This window comes from Pan paniscus, chromosome 3 (genome assembly GCF_029289425.2).
Source record: "Pan paniscus chromosome 3, NHGRI_mPanPan1-v2.0_pri, whole genome shotgun sequence".
NCBI lineage: Eukaryota > Metazoa > Chordata > Mammalia > Primates > Hominidae > Pan > Pan paniscus.
In genome coordinates, this window is record NC_073252.2 from 26,079,640 (window position 1) to 26,104,798 (window position 25,159).

Genomic DNA, 25,159 nt, shown 5'->3' on the forward strand with positions numbered 1-25,159 from the left:
TGATTACACTATATAAACATGGCCAATATTGTTTTAACATTTATCTCCCCAGGAGAAAAGGACTGACTTGCTCAGATCAGTATGGCTGTAGAGCTGCCTGTATGCTTTATTCATTCACCCCACAGTCAAAAGCAGCACTTTAAAAGTTAATTAAATGGGATGGGATTCTTATGATTTAAACTTCCATCTATGAAAGTTTGATTTAGCAAGCGTGTAGTTGTAACGAGTCTATCATTTACCACAAATTTGCTTTTGCAGATTTTGTTGCTCCCCGGCTTTATAGCAATGCTTAACTTTAAGCGAAAATGCTCGTATGTCGTGTGATGAAGCGTGCATACAGATACCTGGCCTCCGTTAAAAGAGATATCCAGTCGAAACCACTCCTTCAAAGGTATGATGAATTTAGTTTTTACAGCAAGGTCTTCCCCTTTGACAAGATGCATCTGAATATGCAAATAGCCTAAAAGGAAAATTCGAGCACATGAAAATGACCAAAAAATATCTACGAGTGAATGAAGTAGCTAGGCCTTTTCAACAATTGTCCTAAGAAGCTACAATACTCCACAAAAACAAAGCAAAACCCAAACGCGCATTTATAAATGCATTTCTTTGTAAATAAGACATTGGGTTTAAGCTTCTGGGAAAGAAGTTAAATTTGAAGCCCACATTTGGAAGTCATTGCTCTTGCTGGGCTGCCATGTTGACAGGATCTTCCTTATTCTAGACAGACATATCTGTCACTAGGCAGAGCATTACAAAATTACAATATCATTTTAAAGGTTCTGTTTTATACTCACCCTCTTCCGTAAGAAATACAGAAGGTGTGCCGTACATCTCATTAGAGTCAACAAAGTACAGAATCCCACAGAGGTTGGCCTTGCAATAATGGAGTAAATAAAGCCACAATGAAACAGTAAACCTATAAGAGTGAGGGGGAAAAAAATTCTGCAGATTGATATCATCCAAGAACAGGTAATTATGGTTAACAATGACCAAGTAAATTGCTTTCTTTCCAATGAACGGATGAATTTGCCTTCGCGTTCATCATGGGAGATCAGCTTGCAAAGCTTGATTTTTGAAACAAAGGAGGTAGTTAAAGTAAGTGCAAAAGACAGGAGTTAAGCTTCATTGTACAAAACTAGCAGACTTTCTACCTTGCACCAAAAACTCTGTTTCTCTGCCTCTTTGAGAATCTCACATGCCTGCTATTTGAATTCTTGATTAAGGCTTACAAAGTCAGACATAGATTAAAAAAATCTGGATTTTAATAAGAGGTGATTTGATAAGAAGCTATTTTAATTTCTATGATTAAAAGAAAAAACATAATTAGAGCCTTTTGAGCAATTTTGTTCCTTTCACAGATAAAAGCCATAAGGTAGAAAAATGTAATCATCTACAAATGGCATCACTATGTGATAATAGGGACACATATATGCTATTTTCATGCTCAGATTAGGTTATTCAGTATCACAGTCCTGGCTGACCAATACGGAACAATTAATCTAATTATCCCATTCCTGGACTGGGGCTATTTTAGTCGAAAAAAATATTGTACATCTGTGACTTGTAGAGTGAGGATAAAATACCAGTAGCCAACTTAACCAGGACACATTTAGCCAAGATATGTGATCCATCAATCATTCAGAAAAGACTTACTGAACACCCCTTGATACCGCACACAATGCTACTGACCAGTAGTTCAAAGATGAGGCAGTGGGAATGATTACATTTTGTATATGAAACATGGATCAAGGTCAGAATGAATGCATTGATTTCTCTTCATTTACCCCAGTAACCAATTTACAGTTCGGGTTAAAGTGACAGTGGCCCCAGGTTCTTTGCAGATACACACAAGTCCTTTCTGGTCTTTATAATCTGGCCTCAAAATCAGTGGTATGATATGCAAACAGATGGTGCCACACAGCTCCCTCCTGACCCACCCAGCTGAGCAAGCTCATGAAGGTAAGTTATTACAAGGAAGCTTAGCAAGAACATACGCTCGGTAAAGTGACTCAAGATCTTTCTACAGCCAGCAGCATGGGAAGAATTAAATCACTCTGCTAAATCCATCTGGTCTGAGGTGAACCAGGAACCATTTTCAGCATCTTCAATTCAGCAGAAGGAAAAAAAATACATATATCTGGGTCTTGCTGAAATCAATGGAGGAGATCAGAAGTTGTGAGATTTCAAACAGCTCGTCCAATCTTCCACGACAGAAAGGCAAAGCCAAGGCTGCAATCTGTGCTGGCTTTGGCTGGCTGCACCTGAGACCTTGCAGGGCCTCAGGCTTCAACACCTTGCTGTCTACTCGTTGTCATGTAAGGAGGCTAAGGCAAATTGAGGATTGTTAAATGCCAAGAATAATTCAAGACTCATTTGAGGTTTTCAGGTCCACCAATTCTGTCTAAGCCATGGAAATCTCAACATTTTTGCAAAACACCTTACCAAGGTGTGTCTTCCTAAGGAATTCTTCCACTAGCCTGCCCTGGTCCTCAAATGAAACAAGCACCGCCCGATCAGCTCCCTTCTGCTACCCATCCTTACACTGGGTAATCCATCCTCTGGCGTCGAGTGGCCTCCAGCTCTCGGTTCCGAAACCTCGGGAACTTCTTGACAATGCCTGTGTTTTCTCCACTGGAGGCATAAGGAAAGCCAAGCAGGGCAACCACATCTGCAAACAGCAAAATGGCTCCCTTTCAATTATATCCAGAAAAACATTCCTTCCCAAACCACATTCATCCTGAAAGCCTCTGCTGAGCTCCAATCAAACATTTAAGTGAGATACCCTAAAAATATTAGCAAACATCTGTTGAATAAATGCCAAGCACCATGCTAAGCACTTTACAGAGACCATGTCAATTACTTTTCATAACAACTCTGTGAAGTAGATTCTATTATTAGTTCCATTCTACAGATGAAAAGCCCGAGGCTAAGTTCACAAAGTTAATAAGTGATAGAACCACAATTCAGGTTCTGAACTCAGGCTTCTGTGTTCATAATCATTTCACATCTTGCCCTCTGAATGCTAAGAAAAGCATCTGAATTTGTGTTACAACAGTAAGTTAACACTTCTGTAGTTCTCACTATGGTCCTGACATTTCTGTAAATGTGCTACATAAATTTGTTCATTTCATTTTCATTATTATCCCCAGTCTACAGATGAGAAAACAGAGGCACGGTTGCCAAAATAGTAACTAATATTTAGTGTACACCGGCAATATGCTAAGCCCAATTCAGGGATAATCTCACTTCATTTCACAACAAACTATGAAATAGGTTCTTTTATTATCCCCATTTAACAGATCGAAAACTGAGCATCAGAGAGGGTTAAATAAGAGATGGAGCGGGGATTCAAACTCAGGCTCTTTGGTTTCAGAATCCATACTCTTAAAACTGCAGTTTTTTTTTCTTCTGTGCAAACTTTCCACAGTAAATTCAACATACTACCCTACATAAAAATTACTAACCATATACCTTAACATTGGAAAGTCTTCCATTTTATTTCACAAACACGAAAGAATTCTTCTCTATAGCTCTAAAAAGCATAGGGATGTTCACAACAAATCTTAAAGGGAGAACTGAGTTATTTCATCTATACTTAATACCTAACACTTTCAACAAGCCTAAGTATGAATTTTTGGTTTTCCCTATTCTCCCCAACTAAAGAAAAGAGAATCCACTTAACTCAACCTAGGAATAAGAATACTTTTCTTGGCTGGGCGTGGTGGCTCACACCTGTAATTCTAGCATTTTGGGAGGCCAAAGTGGGCAGATCACTTGAGGTCAGGAGATCGAGACCAGCCTGGCCAACATGGTGAAACCCCATCTCTACTAAAAATACAAAAAAAAAAAATTAGCCGGGCATGGTAGTGCGTGCCTGTAATCCCAGCTACTAGGGAGGCTGAGGCAAGAGAATTGCTTGAAGCTGGGAGGCGGACGTTGCTGTGAGCTGAGATGGCACCACTGCACTCCAAACTGGGCGACAGAGCAAGACTCCGTCTCAAAAAAAAAAGGATACTTTTCTTCTGCTTAAAATACTCCTTAGTTTAGACATTCATGATTAAATGGTGGAAACAGTCTATTTTCCTGGGCCTCTTGGAGAGAGAAGAGTTGATTTATGTGCAATCCATCAAACACCAATATTGGCACAAATTATGGGGGCTTCAGCTTAGGATGCTGGACATCCCAGCTCTCATTTCCCAAAGGAAATAAAAAGTTTTATTATATAGAGAGGTACCTCTGGTTTACTACAATTTGGAAATCGTAAGAGCAGTTTTTAGAATCACAGGCCCTTGTGTATTTTAATAAGATTAAATAAGCCAATTTCTCCCCAGTAGCCACAAATCTTCATGGTTTGTTACAAGTAGAGATGCATTTGGAAATCCAAAAGAGTGGAGTTATCAATTTCAACAGAAGTACTTGAAACCCTTTGTTTTTTCAATTTGAGCTCAATTCGGGCCCACTGGACTTGCTGGTCTATGACGGGGGTGGTGAGAGGGGTGAGAAATGGAAGTACTGCAAAGGTTTTCTTTGGAATCTGAAGGAAAAATTCACCAAGGAAGTTGACATCAGCTCAACTTTGGTTTGGCTTCCACTATGTTGAGTGGAGCAGAAGAGACCAGATGGCCACGTTAGACCCCTAGGAAGCCTTCTGCTGGTGATGGCTGTTGAGTGATCTAGTGTGCAGTGGAAACATTTGTCAAAACAAATGGTATTCAATTCTGCCCAACCTGACTCCAATTAAAAAAAAAAAACTTCATAAAGCAGGTTTCTAAAGTGGAAAGAGTTAAACGTGAATGACAATGAGCTCTTCCCTGTCCAAAGACCAAAATAAAGCAGGTCAAACAGGAGAACTTGCCGCAATAGATTATGAAGGAAAAAGCTCAGCCCCAAAGATCTAAAATAATTTTACAAGAACACATACCATTTGTACCCAACAAAACCAAAGTAATGGTAGTTTTCTTTCAAATCTGTAGCTTTGCGATGTGTATAATTTGGATTCCTAGTGCAGTTTGCCCTCAGTATGATACTGTCTTTCGATTACAATTAGAGGTAATGAACAAGAATTAATTTTGGAGCAGGAGAAGACTTTAAAATTCATCTGAATAACATATAGGATATGTTATTTATCCTATATGTTATTTATCAGGATAACATATAGATCTATTGTCTAATAACTGGTTATGGCTGAGTGCAATGCTATAATTGACTAGTGATGTCTTGTCATGGGCAGTGGAATGGGTAGCAACAATACCAGTGCCATCCACCACTAAATAATTTACAGGTAGGAAAACTTAGGTCCAAAGAAGTTTACTGCCTTGCCTCTAGGATGTACTCATTAAAGCAGGGGCCTTACTTATTCACTATTCCATCCCCAGAATCTAGAACAGTGTGCAGTACTTGATAAAGACCCCATAAATATTTGATGAATGAATGAATATAGGTGTGGCCAAGTCAGGATTTGAACCTGTCTCCCTTCCTCCTAGTACTGTCCACAATTCTGTAATGTGCACCACACTGCGTAAGCCAAAGAATGACCTTTCTTCTTTCAAATCCTTTCCCCACATTCATTTCTTTAGCTTATTTTGCATGAAGAGCTTAGGTTAAACAAACAAACAAACAAAGACACCATTAAGACATAAACATAGAATGCCAGGAAAACAGTTGATGTTAGGAACCCTTTGCTGTTTTGCTTGTATTATTTCCTCAAATTTTAGAGCAAGAAGAGGCAACAGATGTTATATGGTGCAAACCCCTCCATTTGGAGACAAGAAAAGTGTGAGTGTCTTATTGAAGATTTCATAGCTAGAAGAAGCCCTAATATGACTCAAACCTGGCCTCCCCACTGCAAACCAATGGGCTTTTCTTCTCACAAGTCCTCCCAGAGAGAACCTCGGCTGATATTCAGTGGGCATGACCTGTGCGGATATACTGGTTGCTAAAACACTGAAATATTTCTATTTTGGTTTGATAATTGACGTCACGTTGAACCTCCAAGGCCCCGCCACCCACCCTGGCCCCTCCTTCAAGTTAGAGCCTGGCCCAACAGCGGCCTCTGCAGCCGGCTTCAGCACTAAGGCTAGCACCCACTGGAGTTCACCGAGGACCCCACCCCCCTCACTGGTTGTTAAATATGTTAAATCTCATCCCTGGGTCAGGTGGGGTTAAGGGACAATTATGTAGCCCATTCTCTAGTTCAGCTGAGTGATCAGAACCCTGACACAGATCCCTTGCTCGGGAAAAGGTAACACTTCCACGTAACAAAGGTAACACTTCTGTGTAACAAAACCCCACTCCAGATGTGCTTCGAACACACAGCAATGAAGCCACTGAGATCATCAGCCCACCTTCAGAGAAGCTGAAGATGGTCTCAATGCAAGGAATCACAATGACTACAAGTCTGTAAGCAAAATCTGCGGGGAAAGAAGCGAAGATTTCTCAACCTGGAGAAATAAAGCCAGAGCACAGGCAGCTCAATAATGCTTTCCAAACACAGGACATTCAAAAGCCAGTGGCCAATAAGGTGTTTAATTTTCTTTAAAGCCAAAGTCTGAGAATAAAAACTCGATTTTCTAGCAGATATGATTTAGGTCAGAACTTCCTCCAGAAAGGATACTAGGCAGTGAAGCAGGTTCCTAAGGAAGTCTGTGGAACATTCGATGGCAGGAATCTTAAGAATAAAACCAGTTCTACTCCTAGTAATTTATCCTCCAAACATGCTTATGAGTGTGCACAGAGATACATGTACAGGGATGTTCAGTGAAGCCTTGTGGTTAAAAGCAACAGCATGATCATCAGCAAAAGATAGGTTAAATAAATTACGGTCTGTCAGGCGATGCAACGCTAAGGAGCTGTTGAAAAGAATGAGGTCGGCAGCATGTCCTGGTACAGAAAAATCTACTGTATTGTTAATGAGCGCAGGTCCGTTTCTAGAATCCTCTCATTTGTGCAGGAAGAAAACGGGACACAACTTAACGCTTGTATGTGCAGAGAACATTTCTAGAAGGAAACACAAGAAACTGTTGCTAATGAATTTACTTCTGGGAAAAGGACCAGAAGATTCGAGGGGGAGGGGTGTGGAAACTTACTCGTTCCCCTAAACCTTTTCACGCTATTTAAATTTTTTTATTGTTACCGTGTACACGTATTACTTTTTCGTCTATGAAAGAAAAGAACAAAAGCTCTGAGCACTTCCGGGCAGGCACATAGAAGGAGCCAGCTACATCCCAAGGCCTCCCCACCCTCGGCCTCCGAGGCTGCCCAATCCGCTTCAAAGACACAAAGTCCAGTGGGTGAAGAAAACAGGATGATTCACATCGATAAAAATTCAACTTTAAAAAAAGTATTCTTTCTAATTTAGAACCTGGGTTAGGACTGTATTAGCATATTTCAGAGAGGCGGCATAGCAAAGTCAAAAGAATCAGGAAGTCTGGACTCCAGTTAAACAAACTCCCTGAGCCTCGGTTTTCCTCTTTGTTAAAGAAAGGTTGAGAATAATACTGTCTTTCCCATGTACTATTATGAGGATTAAATGAGACAATGTGTGTGAAAAAAGTGTTTCGAAAATCATAAAGGGGAATGCAGATGCTAGGCATTAATTAGTGTTATTACTGAAAAATTCAGACTACCATGATTAACTGGAAAAAAAGGAACTAGGTCTGTTTTTTTTAATGCCAAATATATAGTTTATAACTACTAAAAGTACTATCATGACATTGACTTGAATAGTCCTGCTGCATAAACCATTTTTTTCACAAAGATAAGTCAAGGCTGGTTCCAACACTTGACTTAACTTTCAATCATTTTGTTGTAATGAAATTTTGTTATAAAAAATCATACTTCCAGTCCATTGGATCTGAAGATGAGAATGCATTTTTGAAAGGAAAAGAGTGGAGAAGAAGAAAACTGCCATGTTGCCCCAGAGCTTCTTATTTAAGAGGGAAGATCAGAGAAATGTTCATAAAGCTAAACATTAGGGCATTTAAGAACCTTCCAAGAGTGTTCCTAAACTGCTTATCCAGTCTTACTTCTTGAATTGCCCATGTCACACCTGAGATTATACCTTGGAAAATAAACCACAGCAAGTGTGCTGCTAGTCCACATTTCCACTCCATGGCAGACAGTAACTGATGGACATGGCACTCTTTCTCAGTAAGTGCAGACTCATCCTCAGAATCCTACTCAACACCATGCTCTAGGCAGCCACCCCCAAGCAACACAAGCTAGCCTGTGAGATGAAGCCCTTGCTGCCATCTTTCCCGTCAAGGAACAAAGGCTTATCACCATTTCCCAATCCGGAATTTTCTCCTTTGTGTGCCACAGCTTATGCCTTCCCCTCTGCCTGAAAGCTCAATGTCCTTCTTTCATTCCTTTTTTTTTTTTCCTTCTTCTTCTCTTTTTTTGAGACAGAGTCTTGCTCTGTCACCCAGGCTGGAGTGCAGTGGCACCATTTTGGCTCACTGCAGCCTCCATCTCCTGAATTCAAGCAATTCTCCCACCTCAGCCCCCCAAGTAGCTGGGACCACAGATGCATGCCACCATGCCTGGCTAATTTTCTGTATTTTTAGTAGAGATGGGCTTTCACCATGTTGGCTAGGCTGGTCTCTAATTCCTGGCCTCAAGTGATCTGCCTGCCTCAGCCTCCCAAAGTGCTGGGATCACAGGCGTGAGCCACTGCACCCAGCCCCTCCTTTTTGATCCATGAAAACTCTACACATCCTTCAAGTCTCTGTCAAAATGTCACCTCCTCTGAAGAAGCCACACAAAGTGCTTAACACACACAGATTGCTCAGAAACTTTTTTTCAGTGAATGAATGACTTAAAATAAATAAATAGCTTCATGACATCACCTGGTAGTTTAGCCTAATGAATAAGTGTGGGGTTTGGGAACCAAACTATCCAGGTTCAAACTCCAGCATCTTCATTCATAGCTGTGCAAACTTAGACAAACTACTCTATCTCTCTGAGTCAATTTTCTGTTTTCTCCTTGGTGGAATATTGGGCATATTAAATTAAATAACAGCGGGCCAGGCGCTGTAGTTCACCCAGCACTTTGTAATCCCTGCACTTTGGGGGCCGATGCAGGCAGATCACTTGAGGACAGGAGTTTGAGACCAGCCTGGCCAACATAGCGAAACACCATCTCTACTGAAAATACAAAAATTAGCTGGGTGTGGTGGCACGTGTCTGTAACACCAGCTACTCGGGAGGCTGAGGCAGGAGAATCGCATGAACCTGGGAGGCGGAGGGTGCAGTGAGCTGAGATCGCGCCACTGCACTCCAGCCTGGGTGACAGAGCAAGACCCTGTCTCAAAAAAATTAGATAACCACGTAAACCACATAAAGCACTTTGACAGTGCCTGGCACATAGCAAATGTTCAGTAGCAGTAAGTGACTGTAACTATTGGTAGCCATGTTAAAGAAGGTGGCTTTGTCCTCATCTTTGAGCCTCCACACTCAGTAAAGAAATTGATACATAGTAGGTGCTCAGTCAATCTCTGTTTAATTGAATGAATCATGATACGTGTCATAGGAGCAGTACCAACACAGCATTCTGATGGCCAGCATTTATGAAGTTAATTTCTGGTTGTGGAAATTAAAAAAAAAAAAAAAACTCAACAAAACTTCAGGGTGGGGGCTAGAAAAGTGTTAGAAATTTGAGCCGGCTGTTGAAATAGGGGCATGATTTTGCCAAGCAGACATGGAAAGTGGCAGTGGGGGGCGGTGTTGCTTCGTGGGCAGGGGGAGTCGGGGCGGAACAGGAGCTATTCTAAGGAAAAGAAACTGCTTTAGCAAAGACATAGGGGTGGGGAATCAAAGACTTAAACCACAAAGGGGAAGCTGAGCTTACCTGTGGCTGCAAAGGAGAATCCCTGAACAGGAGGAGCCTGCAGCCTTAACTAGCGCAGCCCTGGTGGGTTTGTCTGGGAAGCTGTGGAGTGTGTGCAGTGGCCCTAGGGAAGGAGCACTGCCACCTCCACCCCCACACCCTCCCTCATGTGGCAACACAGCCCTGCAAGGGTATCAGTGTGTGATGTTCACAAACTGTCCTTCCCTCTTGGTTAAGAGCATTCATTCAATCAACAAATAGTCATGAGTGCAGGGGCCTATGATCAGCATCAGAACAAAGCAAACAAGTCCCCTGGCCTCATGGAGCTTGTGCTCCAGTGTGGGCCAGGAAATAGGCACATAGGCAACTAAAGATATTTACTGAAACTGTCCAGTGGTGATCAGGCCAGGAAGGAAAATGAAGGTGGACAATGACAGGCAGGGTGGTGGGGGTGGGCCTGCTGTCTTAGATAAGGAGATGGCATTGGAGCAGAGGGGTAGGTGAGGTAAGGAAGTGGCCATGTGGTGATCTGGGAGAAGAGCATCTTAGGTGGAGGGAGCAGTCACACACATGTCCCAAAGTAAGAATGAACTCGGTATGCTCCAGGAGAAGCAAGTGGGCCCCTGTGGCTGGAAGCAGTGGGGAAGGGTGTGCATGGTGGGACACAAGGCTGAAAGGGGACAGGGACAGATTCCCACAGAGTAAGGGGCATGGGTTGATCTTAACTGGGATCAGTGGATTATGGGAGGAACTGGGGGGCTTCATCAGGCAGTGATGCAATCACCTTGCACTGGCTGCTGGTGGGGGGTAAGGAGGGTACGACGGGCAAAACTGGGTGGCCACTTGCAGGCAGTGCCAGGAGTCCAGACAGGAGGATGACGGCTTAGACCAGGATGACGGCACTCCACGTGGTGAGAAATGCAAGAAGAGACTGAATATGTGACACATACAGCCAGCACTAGGTGACTGTCAAAATAGAGTATGACAGGAAGAGAAGTCCAGGTGGGTCCCCAGGTCTGGGGCCCAAGTCACTGGCCTGCATGGCTGATTCCTTTCTTTCTGTGACTCCAGCGTGAGTCAGGCACACATGTGATTTGGGAGGGACAACAGAAACGCCCAGTCCCCTCCCTCAAGGAAATAAGCCACATTAGGTAGATCCACAGTCTGCCTATGGCTACCTATGCCCCCCACACCCAGAATGCAGCAGTAACACGTGCACCGGGGGCATGTGGCCGAGTCGTGGCACACACATGTTCCCAATGGCTACCGACTTCTCATCTGGGTTAGGTTTTCCCTGCAGGGCTGGGTAAACGTCTGCTGCATCTCCACCAAAAATCAGCCTCATGGCCTGGCTGGGTCTGGCCTGGCAAAGGAGATAAGCTGCTGAGAGCCGTGTCTGGACACACGTGGCCCTCGCCTCGGGAGCCTTGGCAAAGCCAGCGATGGAGGCCCTCCAAGCACACTTCCAGAACGCCCGGGCACAGGGACTTTGACTCTTTTTATACATGAAAAGGAAAATGAAAGCAAGTCAGGGAGTACTTCAGTTCAGAGGCAGGGCCATCGTAGGACACCAGGCACTTGACACAGAAAACCTTCCCTGAAACCCCACATCAGTGCTGGCTGAGACAGGGACCATACATGACAGGCCCCCTGTGGCTCAGCTTGGAGCCTCACTAATGCCATCTTGTTCTGACTTGATTCTTGTTCATCAAGAAGCCCCTGCTAAGAACAAACCAGAGGCTTGGCCCCCTTCTATCCCCACAGCCCAGATCCAGAACAAAGATCATGGATGTTTTCCATGGGACTGCTGCAGACGCTCTTGTGATCTGTCTTTTGGAGAAGGAAGAATGTGCGCCCCTTTTTCGGTAAACAAATCACAGCCTTGTAATCAGAGCTTATTTTGAGGGTGCATGGAGCTCCCCACCATTTTCAGTGACTTTAACTCTTGGGAAAGGGTTTTCTCTGCGTTATGGTTTAATTCTCACTCCTAAGGTAATGCTCTGAAGCAGGTGAGGAGAAAAATCCCACTGTGCTGTTCCTAAGCCTTGTGAATATGAGAAGAAACAACAAAAGAAGGAAAAGACGTTTCACATTTTAAGGGCATATTCAGGTGCCCTAAGAACTGAGCCAGTTCGTTAAATGATTTCATTTGGAAACTTCCAGCTTGCAATTCAGTCATTCTTCAATCAGAAATACATGATTTGTCAAATATGAAATGGAATCATTAATCCCTGATAAAGTCGGAGGTACAGCAAATTGTGGCTGTGTGTGCCCCATGCTCTCTTCCCCTTAACAAATTAGGTGGCCCTGTGGAAGGTATTCCAGACAGATGCCTGCATGGGGCTCTGCCTGGAAGAGGGAGGCACACTGATCATCAAAATGATTGACTTGACTGCTTTCAGACATTTAACTACCCATCCCACCCTCCCCACTATGTGCACACACACAGAAAGGGAATTTGCTTTCATCTTCTAGACATCTTTTCATTTAAAGCACTGCACAAATGCAGAATAAACCAGACAGACAGGGTTATTAAAATGTAGGTTAAAATTGTATGGATCTACACAAACACAGGACCCCCTGTAAAAAGTGGTAAAATCTGAGTAAGGTCTGGAGTCCAGTTAACAGTATTAGATCAGCATTACTTCCCCAATTTTGATTTTGCACTGTAGTTATGGAAAATGAGGAAGCGGGGGTGAGGATACACAGGGACCCTGTACCCTTTGCAACTTTCTGTGAATCTATACTTATTTCAAAATAGTTTTAATTCAGCACTTTGGAAGGCCAAGGTGGGAGGACTGCTTGAGCCTAGGAGTTCAAGACCAGCCTGGGCAACATAGGAAGACCCCATCTCTACAAAAAAATAAAAAAATAAACTGGGTGTGGTGGTGCATGCCTATGGTCCCCGCTACTCAGGAGGCTGAGGTGGGAGGATTGCTTGAGCCCAGGATGTTGAGGCTATAGTGAGTTATGATCGTGCCACTGCACTCCAGCTTGGGTAACAGAGTGAAACCCTGTCTCAAAACAAGAAAAAGTTTTGAAAAATATCAAATGTGCCAGTTCTAGGGTAAGTGGCTTCTGACCAACTATCATGTATGGTGACACAGGTCCTTTCAGTTTTCATTATATGCAGAGCTGTTTTGGGACAGTACCAAGAAATCGCCACAGTCATTATTTCCCCCAAAGATAGCCCAACAGAAATCACATCCCAGAGATGACAAGAAGTTGATCACTAAAGGAAAAACTTAGAGTGCATGTCCTTAAGTCACCTTGTCCCAAACCCATCCTGTTGATGAAATGTCAGGCACTTCCTGTGGAAGGGTCTGTTGCCACAAATCCATGGATGTCCTCTGCCTGCCAAGCCTGGCTGGGGGTCGGGACACGGGAACCATAGCAATCCTAAGTCCAACCAGCTCTGTCCCTGGCCCACAGGTTCTCAAGTTTTAGGGTGCATCAGAGTCGTGAGGAAGGTGTTTAAAATGCCGATTCCAAGCCTTCCCCCACCCCCGCAGATCCTGACTAAGTAGATGAAGGACGGGGCCTAGGAATTTGCATTTGCAGCAAGCATTTGTGATTCTGTCACAGGTGGTCCTAGGGCCACAGTTGAGGAAACAACTGGGCGCATGCGTGGGGAGGGCTCCCCACTGAGGGGGCAGAAGAAGAGCTGGCAGGCACTCGGCATCCACAGAGCAAGGTGCTCCTTGCACCAATGGAGAGAACTTCAGAGTGCCGCCTCTCAGCACATGCCTGAGATCTCCAGCCCCAGGGCTTAAGGGAGGCTGCAGAAGGGCCTTGGAGCCTCCGGGATTGGTCCTGCTGAGGCTGTGACCATGTGGCATTTAGGATAAAATGCAGAGTGTGGACTCTATCATCATCACAGCTTCTCACTGAGTGCTGATGATGTGCTGAGCAATCACATCTCATTTAGTCCTCACAGCACTGCTCTGAAGGAACTGCTTATTATCCCCATTTTACAGATAGGAAAACTGAGGCTCAGAGACTTCCAAGGTTACAGAGATAGAAAGTGGCAGGACAGGAATCAGGCCCAGCCAGAGGTTACCATTCTGTGGTACAACCTCCCTTTCTGTTGGAAGGGTTCCTTTAGGTTCTCATCTCCTCCAGGATAAAACACTCTGCTTAAAAATAATAGAGGCCCCGGCATGGTGGCTCACACCTGTAATCCCAGCATTTTGGGAGGCTGAGGCAGGCAGATCGCCTGAGGTCAGGAGTTTGAGACCAGCCTGGCCAACATGGTGATACCCCATCTCTACTAAAAATACAAAAATTAGCCTGGCATGGTGGTGGGTGCCTGTAATCCCAGCTACTCAGGAGGCTGAGGCAGGAGAATTGCTTGAACCTGGGAGGCGGAGGTTGCAGTGAGCCGAGCGAGGTCTCGCCACTGCACTCCAGCCTGGGCAACAGAACAAGACTCCATCTCAAAAAAAAAAAAGAGGAAACTTTAGCAGGCTTGTTGGAAGGGGAGTGGGAAGATTTTCCCAATCCTTGTTTCGGTGGCATGAATACTCCTTTCCAGTTTAAAGCAGATCTAACCCTCTCAAAGTCCACCTTCCTCAGTTCCTCTGTTCTGTTCTTTCATCTTTGGTCCTGCTCTCTCCTAATCTTTCTCCTCTCTTCCCCTTTTAATTTTTCTCCTTTTGTCTTCAAACTCCAAAGTTACAGACTCATTGTGTCCCTCCATTTTCCCTGTATCCCCCTTCGCTAATAGAAGAATTTTCTCTTGCCATTCGATCATGATACAGGCTATCTGAAAAAATGAGAATTAGGTTCCTAGCAAGATAGATGACCTACCATTTTCCAGAGGACACTGTGGAATCCTGTTTGCCCGAAGGTTCCAAATATAACCCATGTTCCACTCAAGGCACACTTGATGATCTTTGAAAGGGCGTTCAAAAGGCGGGATGGTCTGCAGGAGGGTATAATTCTTTGCTACAGCATGGAGCAAGTTTTCCTCCCATTTAACATTCCAGTCTCTGCCACTGTATTTGTGAGTAATCCAGGCGCGTACTATCACTGCAGATACAGAGATGGAATGTCTGATGAAATAATCATCTCTGTAAACCATAATGCTTGGAAATTTCACATGTACTATTTGTGTCCTGCTGGTGTGAAGATGTTTCTCATTCTTCCACCTTTTTTTGTACACGGGAATGCTACTTCTGAACTCAGATGAAACAACTGCTTCCAAATTGACAACACAAGGCTGAGAGCATAAATACTCAACCGAGACTTCAGAAACGTTGCGAACATTTCCTTCAAAGACAGTAAAATAAATAAAGTCTTTGTAAGCCACGCTCTGCTCAGCTTTGGGTATCACTGATGTCGTCAGGGAAGTCTGCCTACCCAAAGATGGTACAACATTCTGAAAAAAAGAAAAAGAAAGTAAGAAATACAGAAAGTTAAAAAATCCTCATCATAACAGATACTAGAATCATTATTTTCCTGGGATAAAAAAATATCAATCTACATAAAGCAATGAATGAATGCGGGAGATAAAAGATGTCAAAACCACTACTGAAGAATTGGGGAAAAACCAACACACAAATACAAAGGAAGATGAGGCCACATTAAACTCTCTCCCCAGACACAGTAACATCTGCTGATCAGAATGTGACTGTCACATCTACATGGCAATAATTCCAGAGTTGGTTTTCAAAGGCAGAAGTTGGTTCACAACAAATCCAGTAGCAAGGGAACCTGCCTTAGAATAAAACAGAGACAATGCAGCTTCAGACATTTTCAAACCATTGTCCTGACTTTAAATGGTGGGTCAGACACTACCAAATCAAAGGGTGGCAGAAAAGTGAAAAGTGCACCCTCGAGGGAACATAACAGGGATGCCAACCTGGCCCCTTTTTCTCCCAAAAGTTTGAAGCCAGGGCAAGCCTGCATGATATATGGACAGGCAAGAGGCTTCTATTGCTCCTGGTCACACACAAGTAAGCTCAGACGATGGGCTGTGTTGTCTGATTCTTTCACCACAGACAATGCTACATGCACCAAGAAGGATTTTAGCTGAATGTTTATTTATCTGGTCATGAAATCAATGCAAGGTTTTGAGCATGAGGTGCTGATATATGAGTGCTAAGAGCTCTCCTAAATATGACTTTGTGATTCAAGTATCCAAAACACAATAGAAAAAGGTCACTTTGGACCACTGCATATCCATTAGGGTGGCTATTATTAAACACACACAACGCATACACACAGAGAGAAAATAACAAGTGTTGGTGAAGATGTGGAGAAACTGGAACCCTTATGCACTCTTAATGAGAATGTAAAATGGTGTGGCTACTATGGAAAATAGTATAGCAGTTCCTCAAATAAATTAGACACAGAATTATCATATGATCAGACTGGGCGTGGTGGCTCATGCCTTCAATCCCATAACTTTGGGAGGCCAAGGTGGGTGGATCACTTGAGGTCAGGAGTTCAAGACCAGCCTGGTCAACATGGTGAAACCCTGTCTTTACTAATAATACAAAAATCAGTTGGGCACGGTGGTGCACACCTGTAATTCCAGCTACTTGGGAGGCTGAGGCAGGAGAATCACTTGAACCCGGGAGGTGGAGGTTGCAGTGAGCCAAGATCACACCACTGCACTCCACCCTGGGCAACAGAGTGAGACTCCATCTCAAAAAAGAATTATGGTATGATCAGACCCAGCAATTCCACTTCTGGATATACACCCCAAAAATTTAAAGCAAGGACTTGAAGAGATATTTGTACACCCATGTTCATAACAGCATTACTCACGCTAGCCAAAAGCAACCCAAGGGTCCATCCATGGATGAATGGGTAGAAAAAATGTGGTATATACATGGGATGGAATATTATTCAGCCCATAAAAGGGAATGAAATTCTGATGTATGCTGTAAAATGGATGAACTTTGAGGACATGATGCTAAGTAAAACAAGCTAGACACAAAAGAACAGATATTATATCATCCACCTACATGAAGTACCTAGAGTAGTCAAACTCACAGAGACAGAAGGTAGAAAAGGGGTTACCAGGGCCTAAGGGAAGAGGGGATTGAGGAGTTAGGATTTAATGGGTCCAGAGTTTCAGTTTGGGACGATGAAATAGTGAGACAGAACGTGGTGCTGGTTGCAAAACAGTGGGAATGTCCTTAACACTACTGAACTGTACACTTAGAAATGATTAAAAAGGTACATTTTAATGCTTGCATATTTTTACCACAATTTAAAAGAAAAAAGTCACTTTGGTCTCCTCCGAGGAAAAAAATAAGGACTCCTTTTTTCAATTCTGACTTAGAGCTGCGGGAGAGGCAAAGATGGACAAGACATGAAATTTGGTATCAGGGAATCGTGTCTATAAATAATGGCAATACAGGCGAAACGTGGTCAGTGTTCCCATCAAACTGTAAACAAGCCCAAGGGTGCATAGCACTGAGAGAGAATAATTCTAACTGGAAGGTCTGGGATACGCTTTATGGAAGAAACGGTATCTCAGTTGGGCTTTGAGGGACGAAAAGAAGTTCTTCACGTAGAGACACAAGGGAAAGGCACTGCAAGGGGTGTGAACAGCATAAGCCGGGCAAGAGGCAAGGGAATGCAGGTGTACTTGGGGAATAGCAAGCAGCTATGTGGACACGCAGGTATGAGGTTGAAAAGAAAAGTAGAGTTTGGCCCTGGAGAACATTGAGTCCCAGCCCAATGAATGTGAACTTTTATTCTACCGACAGCAAAGAATCAACAAAGGTTTCTGTACAAGGGGGTGGTGTCTCCCTTTTAAAGCAACTGATAGTCAATGTCAATTAGAAACAAGGCTAACAATTCATACAAAAATGAGCAAATGACATAGCTAATCAACAAGTAAATGCTCATTCATAGTAAGATAAATGCAAACTGAAACTGCACTGAGATACCATTTTTTCCCTACTAGATTTGCAAAGATCAAAAAGTCAGATAACACATCGTACTGACCAGAGTGTAGGAAGCATGCCCTCTTATGTATTGTTGGTGGCAGTAATCTCTAATCTTTATGAGGCCAATCAAGTAATATCTACTAAAATTATAACTGCACTCACCCTCTGGACCAATAATTTCACTACTAGGAGTTTAACCTACTAATACACTGAAAGTTGTGCAAAATGATGTTTGTGTAGATTTTCACACCAGTACAGTTTGCAATTGCAGGAGATAGGGAAGCCTAAACCCATCAAGAGGGAGCTGGTTAAATAAAAATAGTACATCCACTCGTAGAGTACCATACAGCTTTTAAAAGGAGGAAGCTCTTCACGTACAGAAAATGGAATGATCTCAAAGGGTTTTCTGTCTGGTTTTTTTGTTTGTTTTTGAATTTTCAGAGTTTTCTTTTTTTGTTTGTTTGTTTGTTTTTTTGAGATGGAGTCTCACTCTGTCATCCAGGCTAGAGTGCAGTGACGCAGTCTCGGCTCACTGCAACCTCTGCCTCCCAGGTTCAAGTGATTCTCCTGCCTCAGCCTCCCGAGTAGCTGGGATTACAGGCACCTGCCACCACACCCGGCTGATTTTTGTATTTTTAGTAGAGATGGGGTTTCACCATGTTGGCCAGGCTGGTCTCGAACTCCTGACCTCAGGTAATCCACCCACTTCAGCCTCCCAAAGTGCTGGGATTACAGGCGTGAGCCACTGTGCCCAGCCCAGGTTTTGAAATTTCAGGTTTGTTGGAATATAATTCACACCACACAATTCACACACTGAAAGTGTAAATTGCAACGTTTTCTAGTAGATTTACAGAGTTAGTCAACAATCAATCATTACAGCAATCAATTTTCAAACATTTCATTGCCCCAAAATGAAACCCAGTACCCACTGGCAGTCACTTCCCATTTTTTTGCTTGCTTTTTAAAAACAGACTCAGAAATACCATTTGGATTAAATACACACTCACACCACACACACACACATATATGTACATGTGCATAGTCACTTGAATACACATATCACTGGTTGCTTACACGGATAAGAATGAGGTGACCAGGAGACAGAATAAGAGAGAAAGATGCACTGTATATCCTTCCCTAACTTTTGAATTGTGTACTACACAATTTTTTTTTAAGTAGGTGAGGAGAAAGCAACTGTCCTAAAAGGTCAAAGTGGGCCGGGCATGGTGGATCACGCCTGTAATCCCAGCACTTTGGGAGGCTGAGGTGGGCGGTTCACGAAGTCAAGAGATCGAGACCATCCTGGCCAGCATGGTGAAACCCCGTCTCTTCTAAAAATACAAATATTAACCGGGCGTGGTGGCACATGTCTGTAGTCCCAGCTACTGGGGAGACTGAGGCAGGAGAATCGCTTGAACCCGGGAGGCAGAGGTTGCAGTGAGCCGATATCGTGCCACTGCATTCCAGCCTGGCGACAGAGTGAGACTCTGTCTCAAAAAAAAAAAAAAAAAGGTCACAGTGGAAACTATGTCTTCTGCAAATGGCAGAGGGAATAGGAGAAGAGCTGGTGATTCCTTTTGACCAGTCATGGGAAACCTGTGGGAAGAGATATATAAAGAAGGGGGTACAATGCAAACTGTCCATGCCACCCCCCCCAGGAGAGGTTTAATTGTTTTATGTTCTCGTTTATGCTGCCAGATTACAGGGAGGAAACATATAAAAATCATCTCATAATTAGAAGCAGAGAATGTTACAGTGGATGAGTCTGGTGACAAGCCAGTCTACTCTCTTATTCTGCAGACGAGGAAATGACAATCAAGAGGTGACATTCTCCAACACCACCCAGCTGGTGGGTGAGCAAAGGCAAGCCCAGAAACCTGGCTCCTTTTCTAGCCACCCACCCACTCCCACCTTCCCCACGCCATAGCAAATGATATCAATGGTGACTAATGGTCACCATTCCATGGCCTCCTGGAAACTCTAGACTAAATTCTGCTTCCACATGAATAGGGATGCACCCAGCATTTGTCCATAAGTGCCGGTTTATTAATTCAGCCAGATATGCCAAGATGTCGCCCCCATTCTCAAGATGCAAATCACAGTGTTAAGTCCACAACAGAGTTTCACCCAAGGCCAGGGATCGCTGGTGCTGGTGGAAGCCGAACCAGCCAATGGGTGGCCAACACGCCTTATTCCAAAGCAATGCCCCGAATGTTTCCCTCACTAATCCCACAAATAAGTCAAATGTCAAATAAGACATTTGCTTATTTTGTGAGACAAAGGGCAGCCCAGCACCCAGGACATGCAGAGGTGTATTAAATAACACACTTTGTTCTTTCCCAAAGAACAACTTAAAACCTCTTCCTCATTCCTTTCATGTATACCTTAAAAACTCACCCAGGCTCAGCTCTCCCACTTTGATAATTTTTTGAGTAGGGATAGGGGGTGTCAGATTTTTAATGCTGATGCTAGGATCTCCAGTGAAAACCTCTTTTAAACAGAATGCCAGGGTAATGACCATTTGATTTTACTAGAAAAGTGCAGTTCATAATAACCGTGTTCATTATTCTACATCTTACTGCTAAAAATGCAACAGTCCACTTTTCTTCATTAATTAATGCAGCACCCTGAGCGTGGTTTCAGTTTTGTTTGATGGTCCATGCTTATAACATTGTGGATAATGGACATACATACAAGCCAGGTGTTGTGGCTCATGCTGGTAATCCCAGTGCTTTGGGAGGCCAAGGCAGGAGGATCACTTGAGCCTCAAAATTCAAGGTTACAGTGAGCTATGATAGTGCCAATGCACTCCAGACTGAGCAATAGAGTAAGGCCCTGTCCCCTCCCAAATAAAAATAAAAATAAGAAGGCATATACACATTTCACCGTGTACTCTCCACAGAGCCGTCCCTTCAAATTCTGTTTCAAAAAAACTCTCCATATACTTATATGGAGATTATTTCATTTTCACCTGTTTCAAAGTCTCAGGTGCAGTAAAAGTTACCCCAAGGTATATAGGTGTTAGACATATGTTATCCAACACGGTAGTCACAAGTCATATTAAGCACTTGTAATGTGGCTGGTCTGATTTGAGATGTCCTGTAAGTGTAAAATATTCATTGAATTTCAAACCCTTTGTATAAAAAAAAAGGGCTGCAAAATATCTCATTAATAAATTTTATATTAATTGTATATTGACATGACAATATTTGGATACACTGAGTTAAATAAAATACATTAATATTCATTATGCCTGCTCTTCTTACCTTTTTTTTTTTTTTTTTTTGAGATGGAGTCTCGCTCTGTCGCCCAGGCTGGAGTGCAATAGGGCAATCTCGGCTCATTGCAACCTCCGCCTCCCGGGTTCTAGCGATTCTCCTGCCTCAGCCTCCTGAGCAGCTGAGATCACAGGCATGTGCCAACATGCCCAGCTAATTTTTGTATTTTCAGTAGAAACAGGGTTTTGCCATGTTGGCCAGGCTGGTCTCGAACTCCTGACCTCAGGTGATCCACCTGCCTCGGCCTCCCAAAGTGCTAGGATTACAGGTGTGAGCCACTGCCCCCGGCCTCTCTTTACTTTTTTAACATAGCTACTAGAGAATTTAAAATGACATATGTGGCTTGAAATTTGTGGTTCACATTGTATTTCAACTGAATAGTGCTATTCTAAATTTGAGGTCAGCTGACTTTCTTGGGAAAAAAAAAAATAGCCAGATAGTAAATATTTTAGGTTTTGCAGGGACACTTTGAAACAGCCATAGGGACAACACATAACTGAATGAGTGTGGCCGTGGTCCCATACAACTTTGGTTACAAAAACAGGCAGCTGACTGGACAGGCCCACAGGCCTATAGTTTGCGAACTGCTTTTCTAAATTATCAAGCTTTTTTTTTGAGACTGAGTCTCCCTCTATCGCCCAGGCTCAAGTGCAGTGGCACAATCTCAGCTCACTGCAACCTCTGCCTCCCAGGTTCAAGTGATTCTCGTGCCTCAGCCTCCTGAGTACCTGGGACTACAGGCACGTGCCACCACACCCGGGTAATTTTTATATTTTTAGTAGAGACCGAGTTTCACCATGTTGGCCAGGCTGCTCTCGAACTTCTGACCTCAGGTGATCCACCCACCTCGGCCTTCCAAAGTGCTGGGATTACAGCATGAGCCTACAGCGCCTGGCCAATTATCAAGCTATTATCCCAGATAGAGTTTTGAAGAACAAAAGGTGACAGAAGATATGCTTTGTTAGGAGTTCTCATATAGGAGAAACGGGGTGAATAGCTCAACTGGGCATCATTTCATATGTGTGTAGTTGATGGGGCTTGATTCTGTATTTTTCTAAGGTTCCCTGGTGGAGAGTGTTGACATTTTGCTATTGTTTCTTTCAGAAAAGATCTAAGTCAGAGGATAACATGAAGTTAAGCTAGGCAAAGAGATCAAATTTTAAGCACTGAGATGGATTGTTTGACAAGTAGGAGAAGCTTGAATGACAGCTGGAGTACAAGAGAAGAGAGACTTCGGGGTGGGGCAATGTTTCCTTAAGTTAATGAGGGTGTGTTGGCCCCAAAGAGGGCCTCAAAATCACCCTGCATGGCCTGTGCAGAACATGGTCTAAACCCTTCAAGAAGGTGCTTTGAGGCACCCATGCAATGAAGGAAGCTGGCATCCGGTGGCTTGTAGCAGACCCTGTGGGCAGCTGATTCACCACGAGTCGTGGCTACCTTTCCTATGCACAAAACCAACACTGATTAGCAACACATCACACTCTAAATATTGATTAAGCTGAAGCTGACTTCCTGGCTCAAGTCATGTGTGTGGTTATAAGCTGTTTCCTGCCAGGAAAATAAGGCAATTAACTTGAAGAGTTCCAGCTACAGGCATGACACGTGTCCAGCCTTCATAGGTATTTTCACATGCCAGGTTGCATTAACACAAGCTAAAAATTTATCTGCATGTTCCTTTGTTTAGAAATTATGAGTTCAGAGTCCATGTCATTGTTATGTTTCCAGCTTCTAAGATAGAGTCTGACACACAGTAAGAATTTAGTAAGTGTTTCTTGCTGAAATAAAGCACTGGGGCCGGGCATGGTGGCTCATGCCTGTAATCCCAGCACTTTGGGAGGCCGAGGCGGGCGGATCACCTGAGGTCAGGAGTTTGAGACCAGCCTGGTCAACAAGGTGAAACCTTGTCTCTGCTAAAAATACAAAAAAAAAGTTAGCCAGGTGTGGTGGCGGGCACCGGTAATCCCAGCTACCTGGGAGGCTAAAGCAGGAGAATCACTTGAAACTGGGAGGTGGAGGTTGCAGTGAGCCGAGATTGTGCCACTGCACTCCAGCCTGGACAACAGAGCGAGATTCCGTCTCAGGAAAAACAAAAAGCACTGGGCATGGGCATTTCTGCCAGGTGCCTCAGTGGCCCTGAGGGCACTTGCATATAAACCAAATGACTTGATCAGTTTTGAGTCCCCACTGCCTTCTTCTTATACTCGTAAGTTCTCTTGTAAGGGGTCCCCATCATTTCTCTATTTTTCTCCCAGCCTCGTTAATTCCTTCCAAAGGAATTACCCTTTGGCACCTCATTGGTCCCTGGGGATCAGAGCTGAGCTGGGGAACTGTGAGGTCAGAGAAGGTGGCACCTTGGCACCCACCTTACCCATTTGGGGCAAACTTCTCCCAGCTATTTTGTCCTTCTAGACCTTTTCAGACAACTGCCCTACATTCTAGACCGTTTCCATTTCTCCACACCAAAAATACAAATTAAATTTTTAAGATTTCTCATCCCTCGACCCTCTGCTGAATTCCTGTTCATCTGGCAAGTTCATCCATGTTACTGTGATAATGAAAAAATACTGAGGTAAGGTCACGTATCTGTATTTCTACACCAGCTTTGTGGAGATAATGCCTTAAAAGCACAGTCTAAATGCACCGCAACTCAAAGCAAGATATTTGGGGTGAAGAGGGGCATCTGTGCCCCTCAAATTATGTCGTTTAGGCAGCTACAATAGATGTTCCACCTTGAAAGCAACATACTGATCCATTTTGCACGCAACAGAGCTGGGCCCTGAAAAATGCTTGAGCCCTCAAATATGTTTACACCAGATGTGAGCCCTCATCAAAGTCAAATTTGACAACGTCATGCACAGTCACAAAACACAGATTCTCTTGCTTTTGTGTAAATGTGCATGTATTGTAATTAAAAAAAAAAAAACCAAAAACAAAGAAATGGGCCGGTTAATGTGTGTTCATGATAGAAGACCCCAAATAGGAGATCTAAATGCATTGAACTCAGCCTGGGAATCAAGAAACAGATGAATTTATGTATATTCTGGATGGAAAAATAAAACTATCAGTATGACCTAAACTTCTTTTAGGATAACTGCATTTGATTCCTTTAAGAAAATCAATACGAAGAGATGCTATTCAAATAACCCTCCCTTGCTCAAAGAGCTGAGAAAACTTGGCTTTGTTCTCTATCTGGTCTCCACTTGGTATTTAAGGAAGGAACAGAGAGATTGGGAAACTTTAAATCATTCACATCTTGCTACGGGAAGTTCACTGGCATGTACACATGTCTGTGGGTGGGTATGATAAGAAAACAATAACTGTTTTTCTCATTCCTGACCTTTCTGCCCCATTCTTCTAAGAAAACTGTGGCTCATGAGGGCTTTCTCTTCAAACTGGCTGGATCACATTTTCCCTAGATCAAGAAGGTAAGTGTCTTGCCTTAAAGGGCCTATTTTTGTAATTTCTGTCTACTAGATATAAGCAAAAATTCTGTTTAGGTCAACAAAGCATGCAATTAAGCAAAATGGATGATGATGTCAATACAGACTTCAAAATCAGCATGCGCTTAGGGAAGAACTTCCCAGTTGAGTATTATTCCCTCCTAAACCTGAGAGCTGGCCAGAGCCACACCATCACAGTCATGATCAATATTCCTGGTTGTGTAAGATTCTCCCCCATACTATTTAATATGCTGTTTCTTCCCAACTTACATCACACAAAGCTACCTAAGCTTGGTTTGCTCTTATTTCATTGAGTACCTACTGTGTACTGAGCACTGGGATGGGTGTGTTAAACCTTTTTCTCTGTCTGACTTCTAACCTCCTCCTCTCACATGGGACCTCATAGAACTTCTCACTTCTAACCCAATCCTCACAACAACCCACAGAGGGAGACAGCATCCCACTGTTACAGCTGAGGCAATGGAATGCCTTCAGAGAGGGTAAGTAACTTGCCCAAGGTCAACCAGCTACCAAAAAGCAGAACCAAAATTCAAATCCACATTGGCTGACTCCAAAGCCAGTGAAGGTGTGCCTCTTGTCTTCTAACAACACCCAAAGATGATGCCCTCAACTCACGTCCTTGCCTTTATACACCTGTCACCGCTTTCTGGCTACAGGGTTGGGGAATCTCATGACTTTCCTTAT

The 25,159-nt window shown here is 43.4% G+C and overlaps 1 protein-coding gene across 2 annotated transcripts in view; it reads right to left on the reverse strand.

Moving 5' to 3' along the window:
• Positions 1–25,159, reverse strand: part of SEL1L3 (SEL1L family member 3) — a 117,259-nt gene that overhangs the window by 85,198 nt on the left and 6,902 nt on the right. For both annotated transcript variants that reach the window (XM_055111256.2, XM_034958392.4), the window contains exons 2-5: positions 14,639–15,209; positions 2,545–2,671; positions 798–919; positions 345–460 (exon numbers count right to left, since the gene is read on the reverse strand). In XM_055111256.2, coding sequence (XP_054967231.1) covers positions 345–460; positions 798–919; positions 2,545–2,671; positions 14,639–15,209 — 936 coding nt within the window. The remainder of the gene's footprint in view (positions 1–344; positions 461–797; positions 920–2,544; positions 2,672–14,638; positions 15,210–25,159) is intronic.